Source organism: Aspergillus puulaauensis, chromosome 1 (genome assembly GCF_016861865.1).
Source record: "Aspergillus puulaauensis MK2 DNA, chromosome 1, nearly complete sequence".
NCBI lineage: Eukaryota > Fungi > Ascomycota > Eurotiomycetes > Eurotiales > Aspergillaceae > Aspergillus > Aspergillus puulaauensis.
This window is the reverse complement of record NC_054857.1, coordinates 4682801-4699689: the sequence shown is the minus strand read 5'-3', so window position 1 is coordinate 4699689 and position 16889 is coordinate 4682801. Positions and strand designations below refer to the sequence as shown.

Below are 16889 nucleotides of genomic sequence, written 5' to 3'. Positions count from 1 at the left end.
GATCTTGAAATAATGTCATTTATCAGTGAGATAGCCATTATGGGTTCAATAACAACACAGCTTGTCTTCTATCGACACATCAAGCACTTATACAGGAAGAAACAAAGCCAAATTCCATTAACTCGCAATCCCAACCCTAAACGAATACCCTACAGGTGGTGGCAGCTAGCAGACTTAATAGCCTGGGGCTTATCCACCTTGTGCGTGTTAATCGGAACAGAGTAGACATCTCCCTCGACGCCCACAACTGAACAGATGGCGCCACCAGGGTTGTAGACGCTGTCCACGACCAGGGTGTTCGCTAAAAAAACAGCCGCTGTTAATACAGAGAAAAACTTTTGCTGGTGTAAGGAGTATAAAACTTACTGACGTCGGTGGATGCTCCGTCGGTAGAGAAAGTCTGGCTGTATTTCTCGCCGTTCGCGCCGTAGAAGGTGAGCGACACGCTCTCAATCTGGCGCTTGTCTTCAGTGGGGGCAGCGCTGGTGAAGACAGCGAGGGAGGCGACGACGGTAGCGAGGATGGTGGAACGCATTTTGATGGTGATGATGTTATAAAAGTGGATTGTTGATTGATTGATTGTGAAGTTGTTGATGGTGATGAAATCCAACGGACTTGAAGCAGATTTATATACCCTTTCGCCGTGTATACTTTCTGGTTCCTGCTACCTCATTCTCCCCCATTTCCTACGGTTCAACCTATTTTTAACTCGTAGAGCGCCCCCAATCTCGCATCTCGCAAGGTCGATTGACGTGGCTTTGACAGTATACGAAACATACATACGATCCGCATTCAAGGCCTCCCGTCGGCTCGGCACAGCCGAAACCGGAGATCGTGGCAAGTGAAGTCTCCAAATACACAGTCTGTCCTTTGGGTTTGATCTGTCAACACGAGGAAAAGTGGGTAAGTGGTGATGTAAGGAGTCCTCGTGTTCTGCTATTGTCGGGTTGGAGTTGACTGAGGAAGCGAATCGAGACGAATAACCAAGTTATGGGAATGTTTCAGGCAACCAGAGCATAGCCACGGAGGCAGGGAAATATGGGGATTATGTTGCAACTATTCTTGTGTAACTGCAACATTCCTTGCGAGGTCCAATTGTTTCTTTGACCAGAGTATGGAGAATGAATCAAGGTGTGGATGCGTCGTAAGTGAGTTTCCTCTTAGGCATCCCGTCAGCCTTGCAGCGACCATCACTATCTTAACGGCAACAAGACTTTGGTCTTTGCAGCGGTCCATATGCACAAAAACAGACGGTTTCTACCCCATCTCACCAATTACTCGTATATACATGTACTGGTTGACTGTACTGGTAGGATTCATTTGATCCACCCACCTCCCATAGCCGTCATCCCAACCCTAGTCCAAAACCCGCCCTCGCCTTTCATCCGCTCATCCATCTCAGCCTTCAGCACAGGATTGACCCCCTTCTTCCTCATTTTCTCCTGCTTCTCCAGCGGGATCTTGTGCACGGGGTGGTCCTTGTCGACTTCCCGGGTCATGGTTGCTTCTGCGGAGGGCGTCACGCCCCATGAGAAGGAGGGATCGGGCCGTTTGGAAGATTTATTTTGTTCCGGCTCTGGTTTTAATGTTGAGGAGGAGGAGGATATTTCTTTGCTCAGGGCTGAGGGCTGAGATTTGGTTTTGTTTTCATCCATGGTGGGTGACCGGTGGATGGGACTTCCGACTGGTTGGGTGGTGTTTGTTTTGGGTTTAAATTGGATAGGTTTTTTTTAGTTTTTGTAGACTTGGTTTGTAGATTTCGGTAGAGTACTTAGTATATGCACATATGGAGGAAATCCATAGATTAGGCTGCCAATGCGATGGTAAACGCTTATTATGGGAGCGTCTTGTCGGGCGCTGCTTGGGGGCCGTACACTAGATGATGTCATATCACTAGGGCGTGAGAATGATAGGGAGACTGACAAGTGAAGGACTAAAGAAGGATCATGATCATTCAGTGTATTGCCTCTTTTGCTTGTTTAAGGACGGAATCACGGACTTTAAAGCAGTCGGTACTGGCCAAGGTGGATAAAAATATGCAGATTCATTTACTGGTACAACTTCGATCCCTACATACATAATTTTCTTGTCATTCATTTTAGATTCAATTCATACATCATCAAATTCAGGGTATCCGGCTAAGCTTCAAATCCAACGACCTGGACAAATTCCTCGACACCAAGAAAGCCATATCCGACTTCCTTGCCAGATACTGAAGCGCACAGATACAGAACTCGCAGTTCTGCCGGAATCTCTCCGACAATACGTCCATGGGCTCGCCGGGTATAACACGTATACTTTCTAGCGAGATAGATGCCGCCTTGGCGAAACAATGGACGAGAACAACTGTCCACGGCTCAACGAGGAAAGCCACCTCGTTAAGGGAATCGTGGAAATAGCGGAGCATGACGGGGTCTTGTCCGTGTAATGATGAACGAGCAAGGGCACCGACCGCCAATGCATTATCAATTCGTAGATTTGAGACAAAGTCTGTGGCTTGTCGAGCCTCGCGGCCGAGCTTCGAGCCGAGCCGTCCGTTGTCGATACTTTCTACCACGTCTGCTAGAAGCATTGTGGCGAGATGCCAGTGGCCGTCGAGAATCACGTACCACGATTGAATGCGAGGAGGGAGAAATTCGTGGTTGGCGACACAGTCGAGCATAAAGCCCTGGTATATGGAGTTCCAGTGCTGATAGACTAGGAGGGTCTTCTGAATGACTTCCTCAAGTCGGTCAGGGCTTGCCCCTCGATATATTAGGGTTTGGAGTTGGGTGATGCGGCGGTAAAGCAGCACTTTGACGGGGGTTGCTTCGGAGAGCACTGCCGCAGCATCTTCGTAGGAGCATGGCCATCTTATTTGTATTTGTGTGGATTCCTGGCGCTCGAGAGGACTGCGGAGGAAGAAGTCACCCCAGACATCCTGCTTTTTGCGCACTCCGACTCCGCTTTGGGGGATATTAAGGCAGTCTAGGTCGATTTGCTCTTCGGGTTCAGCAACCGGAGCCGAGGCTGATGCAATCTGACTGTCCTCATCTGACACCACTAATGGCCGCTGGTACATTGCAGAACTCAGTGTGTCAAACATGACCCCTAGCCAGAACATAAGACCAAGAGTACTGCGGTGGTCCTCACTAGCGAGAATCGGATCGACCTGCGGAGACTCAGAAGCAGAAGACGTTGGCATCTCCAATACATCGGTCATTGTCGACCCTACCGACCCCCTCCGAAGCTCCCTCACACTTGGAGGGGGAGGTGCCTCCCGTTGGAGTCTGGCGAACTTGTGTCTAAAGTTGAAGAGCTGGCGGTTGGCGGTTTCAAGAAAGACCGGTGCACCGTCGTTTTCCAATAGTTGACCTAGGCGTTCATCTTGACTGTGGTCCAAGGGACTCTGCGTTAAAGAGAATATGATGTTTGCGAATATAATACGGAAAGAAGGTATCCTTGTTGAGTGCTCCAAGGCGTGACGCGCCTCATTCCAAACGCTTTTCCGGATTGATCGCTCGTCGTAATCGATTGGAGCGGGGACGTATAGATCTGACCCTCTTTGCGCATGCTGAGTCCACTGTGAGGCAAATGCCATGATTGCCAGATGGAGTGCCCGGGCTGCGGTCTTGTCCTCTTCCGCGCTCAACGCCCGGCCACGTATTGAAGTGGATGCGCGGTCCAACCGACAAACCCGGATGCACATCCTGTTCGACCAGCTGGGGCCCCATTCCTTTCTTTCATTAAATGGTAGCAGGCTGCTGATTTTGTCCGTGTAAGGGCAGTTGTGCTCTGTCAGCCAGCATGACAACGCGTTCTCCATACTGTCGTGATATATACGAATCAAATTGTGCGTCATCGTTGAACGAGCATATTTATCAGCTGTATTATCGGAAGCGAGGCAAAAGCCCCATTGAGGATTTTGTTTCTTCGCGCGCTGATTAGGCTCGGCTGTCGATGAATCGGGGGTCATGAATTCAAAAGAGGAAGAGGAAGGATAGGATGAGTCTTGTAGTTGCTGGACCACGTCGAATGTATTGTCAAGGGCATTTGGTAGCGTAGGATCAGGAAAGACTGCTTGGGGCTCGAGTCCACTAAACGAATTATCAGGCTCTTCAGTCACACCCCCGACCTGCCAGTCATTTGGAACGCTCATATTCCACGAAAATAAACCGGATGGGTCATCACTCGGCTCCAACCCCTCTCCGATAACCGTGGCTCCTGGAAGCAAGGAAGAGGACGCGGGAACGATATTTGAGGAAGCGAACATATCATTGGGGTTAGTAGGATACCATTGTGAAGCAGAGTGCGGTCCCTCGTCCAGGAGGGCATTATAGGAGCCCACCATGGAGGGGACAACGCGACTTGGATCAGGAGGTGTCCCACCGCTATTACTACTAGGGTTACTAGTAGTGCTAGGGTTGCTAACAGTACTAGGATTGCTAGAAGTGGTTGAAACACCCTGTTTTGGTCTTGCTCGTCCTTTGGGGTCCGCACGCTTCGCTGGCTTCGAGGAGAGCCAGGTAAACGTGCAGTCTTTCTTCCATCGCTTGCAGTTGGTGCAAGAATCAAAGCTACCATTTTCCCGGTTACTCTAGAAGTATTTGATATAAGAATTAGCCGACGATGAAAGCAGAGTGAGAGATGGCCACAAACCGGAGCATCACAGCGCCTTTTGCCCCTGCGACAGGGGTCACAACTATGAAACTGGCGGCGGCGAGAGTCATCCATGGCGAGCAACCGAGTTTTATAGCGACTTCTGCATTGGGTTCCGAGGAGATGGAGAGACAAGGCGGGATCCCGACGCAGATAACTTGTCGCAGTGGCACAGCTTCAGCCCCCCGGGAGATCACGAACTGTGCGGGGTTCGGGTGGGGAAGCCTAGCGTGGGGTCGGGGTATGGCGGCGATATGTTCAGCTGCCCAATCCGGAGGGCGAAGATAGCTTTTCCAAGAGTTTTTGGGAGATTTAAAGCATCAAAGCTGGCGGATTGAACCGATGGGCGAGAACGGGGCCGAGTCTCGAGAAGTGTGTTCCAAGTCTGTGGAGCAGTGCAAGTTGCAGGGGAGGAAGGATGAGAGTGAGCGGGGGTCGGGGTGATATAAGAGCTAATCACACTAATAAGAGCTAATGAGAGGCGCGTTGATTTAGCGAATGCTGATCGTTGCTCGAAATCCCTGGATCGGTGGCCCCCCGGCCCTTCCACAGACCTCGATGGGACGATCCAGCCTGGCCGCCGTTTTCGGCTGGACGCGAAAGCCTGACATGTCATGATTATACGGGGAAATACGATAATAACGGCGAGCTCTTCACGGGGATATTCTAGCGCAAAGTCTGTTCCTCCGACGAGACGATTTGATTAGCCCGAATACACAAGCTCGGCACGTGGTCCGCCGCTCCTTCCAGTTTTACCTTGTTACCTTGTACACCTTCGCGTCTTCCTAAATCGGAAACTTCGTCTCAACCTTGGAACCTGGCACGTGCTGCAAACTTCGTTGATTCATAAACACTTAACAACTATGAAATGTGATACATGACAATTATGCAACTGATACTAATATACGATGTGGCCTACGACTTCGAAAGCTGCACCCGGACCGTCTTGATCTCCGTGTAGTTCTCCAGCGCGTACGACCCCAGTTCGCGGCCCAGTCCCGACTCCTTGAAACCACCAAACGGCATCTGGTAGTGCAGCGTGTTGTAGTTGTTCACCCAGACGGTTCTGTTGCGAGTCATTAGCGGAGTTCTGAGATCTGCGGTTTCAAGGGACAACTCACCCCGCCTTGAGTTCGTTTGATACTCTGATGGCGGCGTTGATATTTGTGGTGTGGACAGCTGCAGCGAGGCCTGTTTTGGTTAGTCAGCCATGCTCCCGTCATATACATCTACTATTGTCAAGGTTGGATTCTCACCATAGTTCGTGTCGTTCGCCATGCGAATCGCCTCCTCTTCGCTGCGGACTTTCTGCACAGTGCACACCGGTCCGAAGATCTCCTCCTTTACGATCGTCATATTCTCATCAACATCCGCAAAGATCGTCGGCTGGATGTAATACCCTTCGCCACCATGTCGGCTGCCACCAGTGATGACCTTGGCTCCCGCCTTCTTTCCGGCCTCAATATAGCCCATGATCCGATCATATTGTATCTGCGACACCTGTGGGCCCTGGAAAGTGTCAGGGTTGAACGGGTCTCCGACATTGTTCTGCTCAGCGCGCTTCTTGAACAGCGACAGGAATTCATCATAGATAGCCTCGTGCACCAGGATCCTCGAGCCCGCACAGCAACATTGTCCGTGGTTGAAGAAGATCCCCAGGTTCACCCACCCAATCGCCTCTTCCAGATTTGCGTCGGGCAAAATAATATTCGGCGACTTGCCACCAAGTTCGAGCGTAACTTTTTTCAAGTTGCTCTTTGCTGCTGCCTGCAGGATCTGTCGGCCAACAAGGGTCGACCCGGTGAAGGCGACCTTATCAATATCCATATGCGAAGCAATTGCCGCGCCCGCCGTTCTTCCGAACCCTGAAATGACGTTAATCACGCCAGGAGGGAACCCCGCCTCCTTAATAAGAGCAGCCACATATAGAGCTGATAGTGGCGTCTGCTCCGCGGTCTTCATAACGACTGTGTTTCCCGTCGCAATGGCCGGCCCAATTTTCCATGCAAACATAAGCAGCGGAAAGTTCCACGGGATAATCTGTCCACAGACACCGACAGGTTCGTGCCTTGTATAGGTCAAGCTGCCCGTGTCTGTATCGATTGTCTGACCATAGATCTTGTCTGCCCAGCCGCCATAGTAGCGAAGACATCCTGCCGAGGCTGCGACATCACCTTTGGCCATTGACACACCCTTGCCGTTATCGAGGGCTTCGATGGCGGCTACCGTATTGCTGTCACGTTCTAGGAGGTCGGCGAGGCGGGTGAGGAGACGGCCGCGGTTGGAAGGGGTAATCTGTTTCCATTCGCCTTCAAGTGCAGCGCGGGCAGCTTTCACGGCGATGTCGACGTCTTTCTCCGTGCCTTCGTGGACGGCGACGATGGGCTTCTCGTTGTGAGGGTTGATTGTTTCGAAGGTTTTGCCGTCAACGCCTTTGACAAATTCGTTGTTGATGAACCTTGTACAATGTTAGTGACGCTTGGAGTGGAGTTGTGCAAGGTAAGCATACAGTCCTAAGGGTTGCTCATAAGAGACCGCGGGGGTCTTGATAGTCTGGGACAGAGCCATAATTGAGATGGAATGATAAGAATGTGAGATTGAGATGAGACTTGAACAGTGCTTCCCTCATTCATCGAGACAACAACGGCCTTTTAGATGCCTGCTGGACCGATTACTCGGGACGAGAATCTTCGGACAACGGGCGACAGCGGGGGCCCGTGGGGTATGTGTCGATAATGACCGGTCCGGCATTTCTCGCTGCATACGGAGCCGTCTACTAGGTCTATTCTCAGTGGTTTGAGCTGCTGTCTCTCCGCATCATTCCCCATTCACCCCTATCTGCCCCGCGTTTTCCCCTGAGTACTGTACTCCACTTGTCTATGTTTCCCTTTGCCCGGGGTGCGGATGCGGATGCGCATGCGGATCCCAGGCGTTCGTCTAGGGATCTCCGATGTTGCATGCATGGACCATGGCTCGTGAGCTAGCTTCGTCCGCATCTCGGGGAGAAACGTGGCAGCCACTGGGGTACGTGTGCTTCAATTGTTCTACCATTGGATTATGATGGTTTGTTGATCGGTTGTATCCTTGGTCTCTAAGGCATGCAGGTGATGCCACATCTGACACTAACCTTACTGTCTATCTCTTACAGCAGCTAGATCTAACCCTTGGTGGACTAGTCTTGTTTCTGTTAAATCATACTGACACTAAGAAATCTGAAGCTAAAGCTCGAACTTTCATTCTTGCAAATTACGAGGTTTCATGATAGTGATGGCGATCAGTATTCCCTGACCTGAACGATTATAATGCAGGTTCGATGGTAGCTAGATAGTATGGAAACAAAACTTTGATAGACCCTACAAAGTATCATGGGAGTTTCTTGAAATCATCAATTCAATTGCAATTCATGGGATATGTGCATGTTCTGTGCAAAAACAAAACGAAACTCGTGATCTCAGCTATATACAACCCTCCACAATTCCCCCTGCAGCAATGCCGCATCAATGATAATAGATTCAATCTGATTCGAGTAATTTCATTTGTCAATCCATCGCTTATTCGGGAATCTCGAGGACGTAACGGCCGGCAATCTTTCCTTGTTCTGTTATCGGTTAGTACAACCATGCCAATAGGAGGAACCGAGCCAATAGAAGGGGAAATAAGAAAGGAGTAACATACCCATCAACTCAAAGATCTTAGGAAGATCCTTCAGAGGAGCAAGCTTGAAAGGCGCCTTAATCAAGCCACGGGCAAAGAAGTCCAGAGCCTCAACACCGTCCTGCTGGTTTCCGACATAGCTACCCTTGATAGTGATCATGCGGACAACAGTGTTGATAACGGGGGCCTTGAGGAAGGCATCCGGAGGCAGACCAATGGCGACAAGAGTCCCGCGGGAGCGAACATACTCCGAAGCTTGCTGGAAGGGCTTCTCGGAAACAGCGAGCAGGATAACGGCGTGGGCACCGAGTCCGTCGGGCGTCGCGGCCTTGACATCTGCCACGACGTCTTTGGATTTGGTGAAGTCGACGAAGGTCTGGTTTTGTTAGCATCCGCGCGTATTCCATATAAAGAAATGGGTGGCTGTGGTACCTCAGTTCCGAGCTTCTCACACATGGCCCTCTTCTCATCACCACCATCAATGGCCACAACCCTCAACCCCATAGCCTTCGCATACTGCTGCGCAAGCGAACCCAGACCACCACCGGCACCAACAATCGCAACAGTCTGGCCGGGACGAACGCCCGATTCCTTCAACCCCTTGTAAACCGTAATCCCAGCACAAAGCACCGGCGCGGCTGCATCAAGCGGCACACCATCGGGAATCTTCGACGCATGCGTCGCCTTCCCAAGTGCATACTGCTGGAATGTCCCATCAACCGTGTACCCAGACAACTGTGCATTCGCGCAGAGCGGTGTGTCGGATTGTCTGCAGAACTCGCACTCCCCGCAAGATCCGTTCAGCCACTTAATGCCGGCCTGGTCGCCGATCTGGAACTCGGAGACGAGCTCGCCCTTGGCGACGACGATTCCCGCGCCTTCGTGGCCGCCCACGAGTGGCATTTTGACGGGGATCGGCCAGTGGCCCATCATGGCGTGGAGATCGGTGTGGCAGACTCCGGTGTAGCGGATTTTGACGAGGATCTGGTCGGGGCCGGGCTTGGTGACGGGAATCTGTTTGTAGACGAGGGGGCCGCCGACTTTTTCGGCAACTTGGGCCCATTGAGTCTGGGGGACGGACATTTTGGCGGTTGAAAGATGAGGAGTGGGAGTAAGTGTTTGTGAAATGTGAGACTGAAACTGAGACCGAGGGACTTGGAGACTGAGATAGATTGATGATTGAGATACTGAGACTTAGTCGACGACGAGGGCCCTTATATAGTCCTCAGCCCATCGAAATGGGGTCTCCGGGGTAGGTAAAGAAGGGCGCGGCGGGGTTTCTCGTCTCCATTCTCGTCTCATGTCCATCTGGCGATGCGATTCGGGCCACCGGAATGGAGCTAGATGTATCAGACCAGACTTTTTGGTCTCGAATACACAGTGAATACAGAGGCGTGGAGGGTTGCGGGGAAACGCTGCGGGGATGATCCAATGCACGGCCCTCACTCTGCGGTGCTGGGAGTGTGCGGCTCCGCATGGTCCAGAGAGAGACGCAGCCGATGCGGAAGCCGATCGTCAGATAACTCAATTCAGGTTCCAGTTTTCGACTCAATTCTCGATTCTCATTTCGGAGCTCATCGAGGCCGAAGTCAGACTCTGGTCGGGTTGCCTATCCCACTTCGTGCTCTCTGCACTCGGGGGCGGCCCCTCTCCCCATCAGCTCCATGCAGAATACTCCATTGCAAAGCGTAACTTTTCGGAGTGGTCGCTCCCACTCAGCCAGAGCAGTTTTGTTGACTTTACTCTCCGCCGAAGATCAGGCTTTGCTACCTTAGGGATGTCTCCAGGGCGCGAGCTTGTTGGATAGTTACATTCTGAAGAGGACAAACGAGTCTGCCAGCTACAGAAGAACCTCCAGTGGAAAACTGCTTTACTTTCATAGCCCTGTTCTTAAACTCTCTAGGAATAAGGACCTTGGTAGAGACCGGGTACCCTGGTAGAGGCGGTAGAGTCGATCCCAGGCTGATTTATTGGTGAAGGGTGAAAGATTCTGCTGTGGAAGGAGCGAAGGGGTGATGGAATAGTTACTGCCTGCTGGGTTAGAACTTTGCCTTGAACAACCATCTACCGGCATCAACCAGCGAAGGCCTTCAATATCGATACTCCATGAAGAGTTGCTTCTAAAGTCTTTTCATCCCATTCCTCCAAAAATACTCTTGATGAAGGTTTTAGAAAGAAAGATAATTATTTGCTACTTGATGGTACACTCAGCTATACAAGAATAAACACATCCTCCAACACAAAGGCATCAAGGTATCATTAAAGGACAGCAAGCCAACGCCAAATCAAAGCAAAGCAAGCTCATACTTTGCACTCCTCGCCATCTTCTTCACCCCACCAGCCTCGTCATCCATCTCGCATGGGAAAAACGTATCTGACCAGCCACTACTAATCGAGATCCCATAGCTTGGCCTCCTGCCATGAATACCACCATGAGAGTGCCCATCGTAGCCATCTTCATTGGAAATCTGCGGCTGGAACAGATCAGCCATCAACCCTCCTTCTCCACACATGCCCATATCCTCTGGCGTCTTAGGACCGAGGTCTTGTTCCGACGGCGGACTCTGCAACTTGTTCGAGCCCCCAATGGGACTGACACTCCCATTGTCATCCCAGTATAGTCTCATCGTGGCTTGGTTTTCGAGACCAGAGCTTGGACTCTCGGCGTGGAGAAGCGTTGGGTCGATGAATTCAGCAAAGCCAAGGTCGTCTGTGGGCGCAATGATTCTATTCACCTGCTTCTGCGGTACTCGTGCAGAGGGAGCGGGCCTCTCCAGGTCGCAGAGAAGGTATTTTGGTGGCTTGCGGTTGCCGTCAACGCAGGATAGGCCGATACCGCGCTTGACGCATTGGTTGCATGGTCGTTCGTTTCCTGATTACCATCTATCAGTGAACTATCGTGGATAGAAACCTTTAATATGAGGAAACGTACCGCATGTTTTGTGTGCTCGTTGGCAGTTCGAGCAGGATCTTCGAGCTTTTTTCCGGGGACGCGACTTCTCGAATGCGTTGGATGTGATGGGCTTTGGATCCTGTGTGTCCGAGGCCCTGAAGACTGATTCGCCCATTTTAAACAGTACGTATAGAGTACTTTACAAAGGAAAAGAAGCGACGGTCTTTGCGAAGTGGTTATATGTGTCGACAACGTTCTTCCAGTTATATCGTTTCTACTTAAGGGCGTGCTGGCTCGAGGATCCCTTGCCTTTGTCTTTTCCAGTCTCCAGTCCCAGTCAGTAGGTGTCATTCAAGCTTCCCACCGACCGAGATTACCTCCAGCTACCCCGGGTCCGCATGCCACTGGATACACCACCGCACACGACCAAGCTCCATGAACCCAACCAAGTCCAATCCAGATCGCCACCCCCGGTATCCCCGCAAAAAAGCAGTGCGGGAGCCGGATGCTCGTCCGGACCCAAACTTTGACCCCTGGAACGCAGACGCAGCCGCATGCATGCATCGCAGTCCAACCAGAATCCATGCGGTTCCGCATACACACCCGGACCCGCATAGCCAAGGAGGCAAACAACAACTCAACATCTCAGCCAAGGAAGAAAGGGAGGGAAGATCTTCACGGCTACAAGTCATGTGTGTTGGTCTTTCACGCAAACGGACACCTATTGCGGTGATCAGTTTCGATTTGCTGATTGCTGGGCTGCCGTTGACCTAACTTTCTCCGCATTTCAAGCTCAACCCTAACTTTGCTACGGCTCTCGTCTGGCTGCCTGGCATGCCCATGCTCCTTTCGCTCCGTTCTACCGTGCTAGTCCCTGACTGAGACTGGCTAGCAACTGCCCAGTGGACTGACAAGTGGATGTCGTAGCTTGAGTAGTGGCCTGCGTAGTCTCCAGAATCCAGACGAAGCTGGGGCCCCAGCTTCCAAGGGATTTGTTCGTTGCTTCGTTGGATTATGGGCACGAGAATGACCGGGGGAGGATCGTCTTCCTTTCTCCCGTTCCAATCCAATCGTGTTGTGAAGGCAATGCTTGTGATTTGAGGGTGATATAAAAGGTGCATACAGTTCCCCTTGTTGTTGAAGGCCGTAGTGCTCCGTTCTTAGGAAATTGCTCCCCAGGTTGTCATATCTTCTTCCCTTCTCTTCCCTTGCAATTGCACTTGACCCGGTACAATATGGCCAGCGACACCAGCCAGAATGGCGAGACAAAGGGTTATTCCCAGGGTCTTTCCACCGTCCCTACCCATGTCACTCTGTCCGCCGACCAGTTCGAAAGGCTGTACTTGACGCCCATGACGCAGCGCCAGTCCGGCCTGGCTAAGCAAGTTGGAAACCCGACGCCACTGTATGTCTACCGTGTTATAAGGCAGTGATAGGTATAGTTAGCTAACTATCCAGGGCACTCGGGGGTTTTGTCATCACCACAACTCCTCTCTCGTGCTGCTTGATGGCCTGGAGAGGAGCGACTGGAAACGGAATTGCATTCACGTAAGACAGCACATACTAACACACTTCAAGACACCCCTGACTGATGAATGACGAAAAAGCGGCCCCATCATCTTCCTTGGTGGTCTTCTCCTGCTCATCACGAGTATCCTCGAGTTCATCCTTGGAAACACCTTTCCCTGCGTTGTCTTCGGCACCATCGGTGGCTTTTGGTTCGCATTTGCAGCCACCATGATTCCCGCTTTCAATGCAGCCGGTCAGTCCTTGAATACCTATCTCCAACCTTTCTTCTTTTGCTTACATCTCCAATACTTATAGCCCCCTACTCCTCATCAGCAACCGATACAGGCGCGGGACTCACCAGTGTTGGGTTCATGAATACATACGGTGAGGCCCAAACTAAATTGCTCTTGTGGTTATGGAATCCAAGCCAGCTAATGACCTTAATAACTACAGCATTCCTCTTCATAACCATGGCCGTCCTAATGCTCGTCTTCATGATCTGCGCCCTCCGCACAAACGTCGTCTACACCCTCATCTTCCTCTCCCTGCTCATGGTCTTCCTCATGCTCTCCGCCGGCTACTGGAGACTCGGCGAGGGCGAGTCCGATGTTGGGAGTCGATGCGTCATAGGCGCCGGGGCATCTCTCTTCGTCGCAAGTCTACTCGGGTTCTACCTCCTGATCGCACAGCTGTTTGACTCCGTTGGGCTTCCGTTTAAGTTGCCTGTTGGTGATCTAGCTGCACTTTGGCCTGATCAGGCGAACAAGTGAGTTTTCCGGCCCTGGACACCCTACGCTTGGAATTATCATTCATGGGTTTATGCTGACGATATGAAAAGGGCTGAGCAGCGTGACGTGGAGTCTACGGCTTAGATACTTATGCCTGTTGGTAAGGTGTAGATAGGTGAATGGCTGGAACTGGACAGAATTGGCTGGTTGGATAGGGTTGTTGGATAGGGAGGTGTTGACGGGCATCTTGGTTGGCAAGGGAAGATTTATTGTCTTTTCGCGATGACCGGAGGGAGAATTGTCGGAGAGTATACTCCATACTTCTGTTTATTTCGCATTTCGATTCGCTGATACTCTGATGCGAGGGGATGCAAAATCCCCCATAGCATGCACCTGTTCTTAGAAAAGCAAGTGGTGGATATGGACGAGATCTGTAGTAATTATCCTACGCTTTTGCGTGCGTTAGAATTGAGCTTATATAGCCTCTCTAGTGCAAACAATGCTTTTCAGCATATTAATATTATAATAGTCGCAGTATACATTGCGTCTTCTGGTGTCCCTTCAAGCGATAAAGAACAGGAATTCTATCTTTCTACATTGGCCTCGTCGATTCCGTTTTTTATGCCCGCTTCACTTCAATTGCGACATTGATTCGGAACACATAAAGGAGCAATAGGGTTGTAATTTTTATGAGATCCCACACAAGGAAAGCAGCCATTAGGACAATCTTGCAAGACATGCAACGGCGGAGAACAGCTGCAAGTGAGGCGGTGCGATGAACGGAAAGTAGCGGGAGAGTCAGATCAATTTGCAGAACGTACGCGCCATCAACGAGGCCAGCAGAGACCTGACATTGCTCTCCAGGGCATGTTTCACACCTTGAAACGAATGGAATGGTGGCCGTGGTTCGCACGGTCGGCTTCTGTTTAGGACCTGGACCACCCTGTTTCCACGGCTTAAAGTAATGAAAAACAGTTGTTTTGAGCTGCTGTAAAAGTTTCCATAGAGAGTCGTTCAACGACTCTTTTCTGGCAATAGGCCGATTTGATTCGGTCCTCGAAGAGTTATCGTCATCAACTTGATATTGGTCGGTCTCTTCGCGGTCAGGGTTTACAGCGCCTTGCCGTATGGGAAGTTTGTCTATCGTCGGTATAGGAGCAGGGAATGGCATTTTTGGGTTGTTTAGCGGGATGCTCAAGGCCTCCAACTCTCCACCCGTAAGTTGGTGAGGAAAGCGCCGGGGAGGAGCAACTTTTTTAGTTTCCCACGACTGTTTCGCTCGCGCTGGGCGACGGTCCGGGCCCTGATCAGTGGCACGATGTTCAACGGGTTGGTTAAAGTTCTGACTCGCTCGTAAGGGTAGTGATCGATCAGGGGTTTCTGGCAAGGCGTCACCCCCCCTAGGCAGCTTTGCTCTAGAGGACGGCTGGGCGTTCTCGGTTTCCCTTTGAAGCGGGATGTCGATATCAGAGAGAAAGGAAGGCTTAGGTGGCTTCGGCGGTCTCCATGTTGCTTCGTTGCCGGAGGAAAGAGAGGTGAGTGGGCTGCTGAGTGATCCGGCCGTATTCGCGTGTTTATCAAACTTTATGGGAGAAGCACACCGCTTGTCTTTCCCGCATGATCCGATTTCAGATTGACGGCCGCTCTGAGATATCGGCGTATTATGTGGATTCAAAGGAATTCCACGGCTATCGATGAAAGGGTCTTTTTCGGAAGCTAAGCCCGGATATAGGCTGGGGAATGTGAAGAGAAAACCATTGTAGGCCTCATCACTGCTCAAACGTCCGAATGTGTGCGAACGATTCTGAGACAAGGATGGCGAGTCGGATCCCTGTGGTTCGGAAAGTGTGGCCTTTGCGTGGCAACCCCGAGGGCTATCGATAGAAATACCGCTGGGGAAGTCGTTTTCCTCTAAAGGTTCCAGTTCATGTGCCAATGAGGTCGGGTTATTTGTTGGCAAGTCTTCAGTCATGGTCCTCTCGGCTGCGTTGAGAGGATTAAGTGATCGAATATGGTAAGAAAATGGGTCCCTAAAAAACAGACAACTTCATGAGCAAACCGGAGCATTCGGGGTTGAAGCAAGCTGCACCGATTTATGGGGGAAATCATGATGCGGAGTGTAGCTGTTGAGGAAAGAGCAACCAAATTCCTGAAACTAGGCAAGTACCGCCAACTTAGATTTCAGTCGGCTGTGACCAGACAGGAAGTGTACTGTTATTGAAAGAAGCGCAATATGACGAAAATGTCGCAAAAAATTGCTATAATTCTACAGGTTCAGAGTTGAAAGCGCGAGTGGATATGTACATCAGGTATCTATTTCAGAACTGCCTGCAGGCTCTCAAGAACCTATCAAAGGGTCAACTATGTTCAATAACGCGCCTGCCGATTTGTAGTCATCACTTACCTCCAGCTCAATCTTAGCCTCAGCAATGTCCTGCTCGCTGCCGTTACCACCAGCAATCTTCTGGGCTTCGGCGATCTGGGAACGGACACCCTGAAAGTGCGAAGAAAGTACATTAGCCTTGTTGTTCACTGAGACCCGGTTCAAGAAGACCTACGTCGATGCTGAAGTCCTCAAGGGCGTAACCCTCAACAGCGTTGATGCTCAGCTGGGAGTCGGGCTGAACAACGGCGAATCCACCAGACACTGTCCGAAATGCATGTTAGTTATGTTACTGATTTCACACGTGTTGTTTAATTCGACACATATCGGGTGGGATTTGATCTGTGTCGGCGACCGGACGTACGGAAAAACTTCTTGCTGGCACCGCCCTCCTCCAGAATCTCGACAAGGCCGGGCTTGAGCTGCTCGATGGAGGGAACGTGGTTGGCGAGGACACCCATCTCTCCGGACTCAGCGGGGATGTTGACCTGGACACTGGATGATAGAGTCAGTAAGGGCGCGATGGAAGGGTGAGCCCGGGCCGACGGGCGCAGGCGCAGGCTCAAAAGGAGGTAGGTAGTTAGGTGACATACACGCCGGCGGAGCGGAATATGGTCTATTGGAAAGAGTATTTGTTAGTACCAAGGCTTTATCAAGGTATTAGAGGACGTCCGCTGGGAGGGAGTCGTACCTGGTGAGGGAGAGCCAGGGAAAGCTTGATCTTGTCGGAAACGGCCTCAGCGTAGCCTCTGCGCTGGATAGGCACGCGGAAGGCAGCGGGACGAGCCCGGAGAGCAGAGCGAGCGAAACGGAGGGAGCTCATCTTGCAATTGAGGGATGGGAAATGTGGTGATGGGTCAGTCTCCCGCTTTGGACTTGGAGTTGCGAGGTGCAAAGGTCGACGTTCGGATGCCGGTTGTTCCCTAGCGCCTTTCCCGCTCACGTGATGACCAAATAAACACCTGAAGCTGGACTGCTGTGCCTTTACAACTACGTAGTGAACCTAAACTCTGAAACGGCAGAAAATCCCAGTAGACAGAAGACTTTGAAGATGCTTTCGCGAAGAATTACTTTTACACGGTCT

At 51.2% G+C, this 16889-nt stretch overlaps 8 protein-coding genes across 8 annotated transcripts; 1 reads left to right on the top strand and 7 right to left on the bottom strand.

Annotated features, from left to right (window-relative positions):
• Positions 1–149: 149 nt before the first annotated feature.
• On the bottom strand, positions 150–535 carry APUU_11861S (uncharacterized protein; the record flags this gene model as incomplete). Its single annotated transcript, XM_041697998.1, has 2 exons — positions 150–301; positions 367–535. 2 exons carry the CDS (start codon positions 533–535, stop codon positions 150–152), a joined length of 321 nt encoding a protein of 106 aa, XP_041551227.1.
• A 781-nt stretch (positions 536–1316) lies between these two features.
• On the bottom strand, positions 1317–1655 carry APUU_11860S (uncharacterized protein; the record flags this gene model as incomplete). Its single annotated transcript, XM_041697997.1, has 1 exon — positions 1317–1655. One exon carries the CDS (start codon positions 1653–1655, stop codon positions 1317–1319), a length of 339 nt encoding a protein of 112 aa, XP_041551226.1.
• A 470-nt stretch (positions 1656–2125) lies between these two features.
• On the bottom strand, positions 2126–4713 carry APUU_11859S (Zn(II)2Cys6 transcription factor domain-containing protein; the record flags this gene model as incomplete). Its single annotated transcript, XM_041697995.1, has 2 exons — positions 2126–4576; positions 4639–4713. The coding sequence occupies 2 exons, from the start codon at positions 4711–4713 to the stop codon at positions 2126–2128; spliced, it is 2526 nt and encodes an 841-aa protein (XP_041551225.1).
• An 840-nt stretch (positions 4714–5553) lies between these two features.
• On the bottom strand, positions 5554–7206 carry ALD5_2 (aldehyde dehydrogenase family protein; the record flags this gene model as incomplete). The annotated part of the gene is made up of 4 exons (XM_041697994.1): positions 5554–5704; positions 5760–5829; positions 5895–7096; positions 7148–7206. The coding sequence occupies 4 exons, from the start codon at positions 7204–7206 to the stop codon at positions 5554–5556; spliced, it is 1482 nt and encodes a 493-aa protein (XP_041551224.1).
• A 983-nt stretch (positions 7207–8189) lies between these two features.
• ADH1_1 (zinc-dependent alcohol dehydrogenase) lies at positions 8190–9375 on the bottom strand (the record flags this gene model as incomplete). The annotated part of the gene is made up of 3 exons (XM_041697993.1): positions 8190–8236; positions 8314–8668; positions 8725–9375. 3 exons carry the CDS (start codon positions 9373–9375, stop codon positions 8190–8192), a joined length of 1053 nt encoding a protein of 350 aa, XP_041551223.1.
• Positions 9376–10577: 1202 nt separating this feature from the next.
• Positions 10578–11360, bottom strand: ERT1_1 (Zn(II)2Cys6 transcription factor domain-containing protein; the record flags this gene model as incomplete). Its single annotated transcript, XM_041697992.1, has 2 exons — positions 10578–11164; positions 11225–11360. The coding sequence occupies 2 exons, from the start codon at positions 11358–11360 to the stop codon at positions 10578–10580; spliced, it is 723 nt and encodes a 240-aa protein (XP_041551222.1).
• A 1060-nt stretch (positions 11361–12420) lies between these two features.
• APUU_11855A (transcriptional activator of ethanol catabolism AlcS) lies at positions 12421–13566 on the top strand (the record flags this gene model as incomplete). The annotated part of the gene is made up of 6 exons (XM_041697991.1): positions 12421–12590; positions 12644–12733; positions 12793–12947; positions 13010–13078; positions 13148–13460; positions 13533–13566. The coding sequence occupies 6 exons, from the start codon at positions 12421–12423 to the stop codon at positions 13564–13566; spliced, it is 831 nt and encodes a 276-aa protein (XP_041551221.1).
• A 2169-nt stretch (positions 13567–15735) lies between these two features.
• On the bottom strand, positions 15736–16628 carry ATP16 (F1F0 ATP synthase subunit delta; the record flags this gene model as incomplete). The annotated part of the gene is made up of 6 exons (XM_041697990.1): positions 15736–15768; positions 15827–15916; positions 15981–16069; positions 16170–16300; positions 16399–16421; positions 16497–16628. 6 exons carry the CDS (start codon positions 16626–16628, stop codon positions 15736–15738), a joined length of 498 nt encoding a protein of 165 aa, XP_041551220.1.
• Positions 16629–16889: the final 261 nt, after the last annotated feature.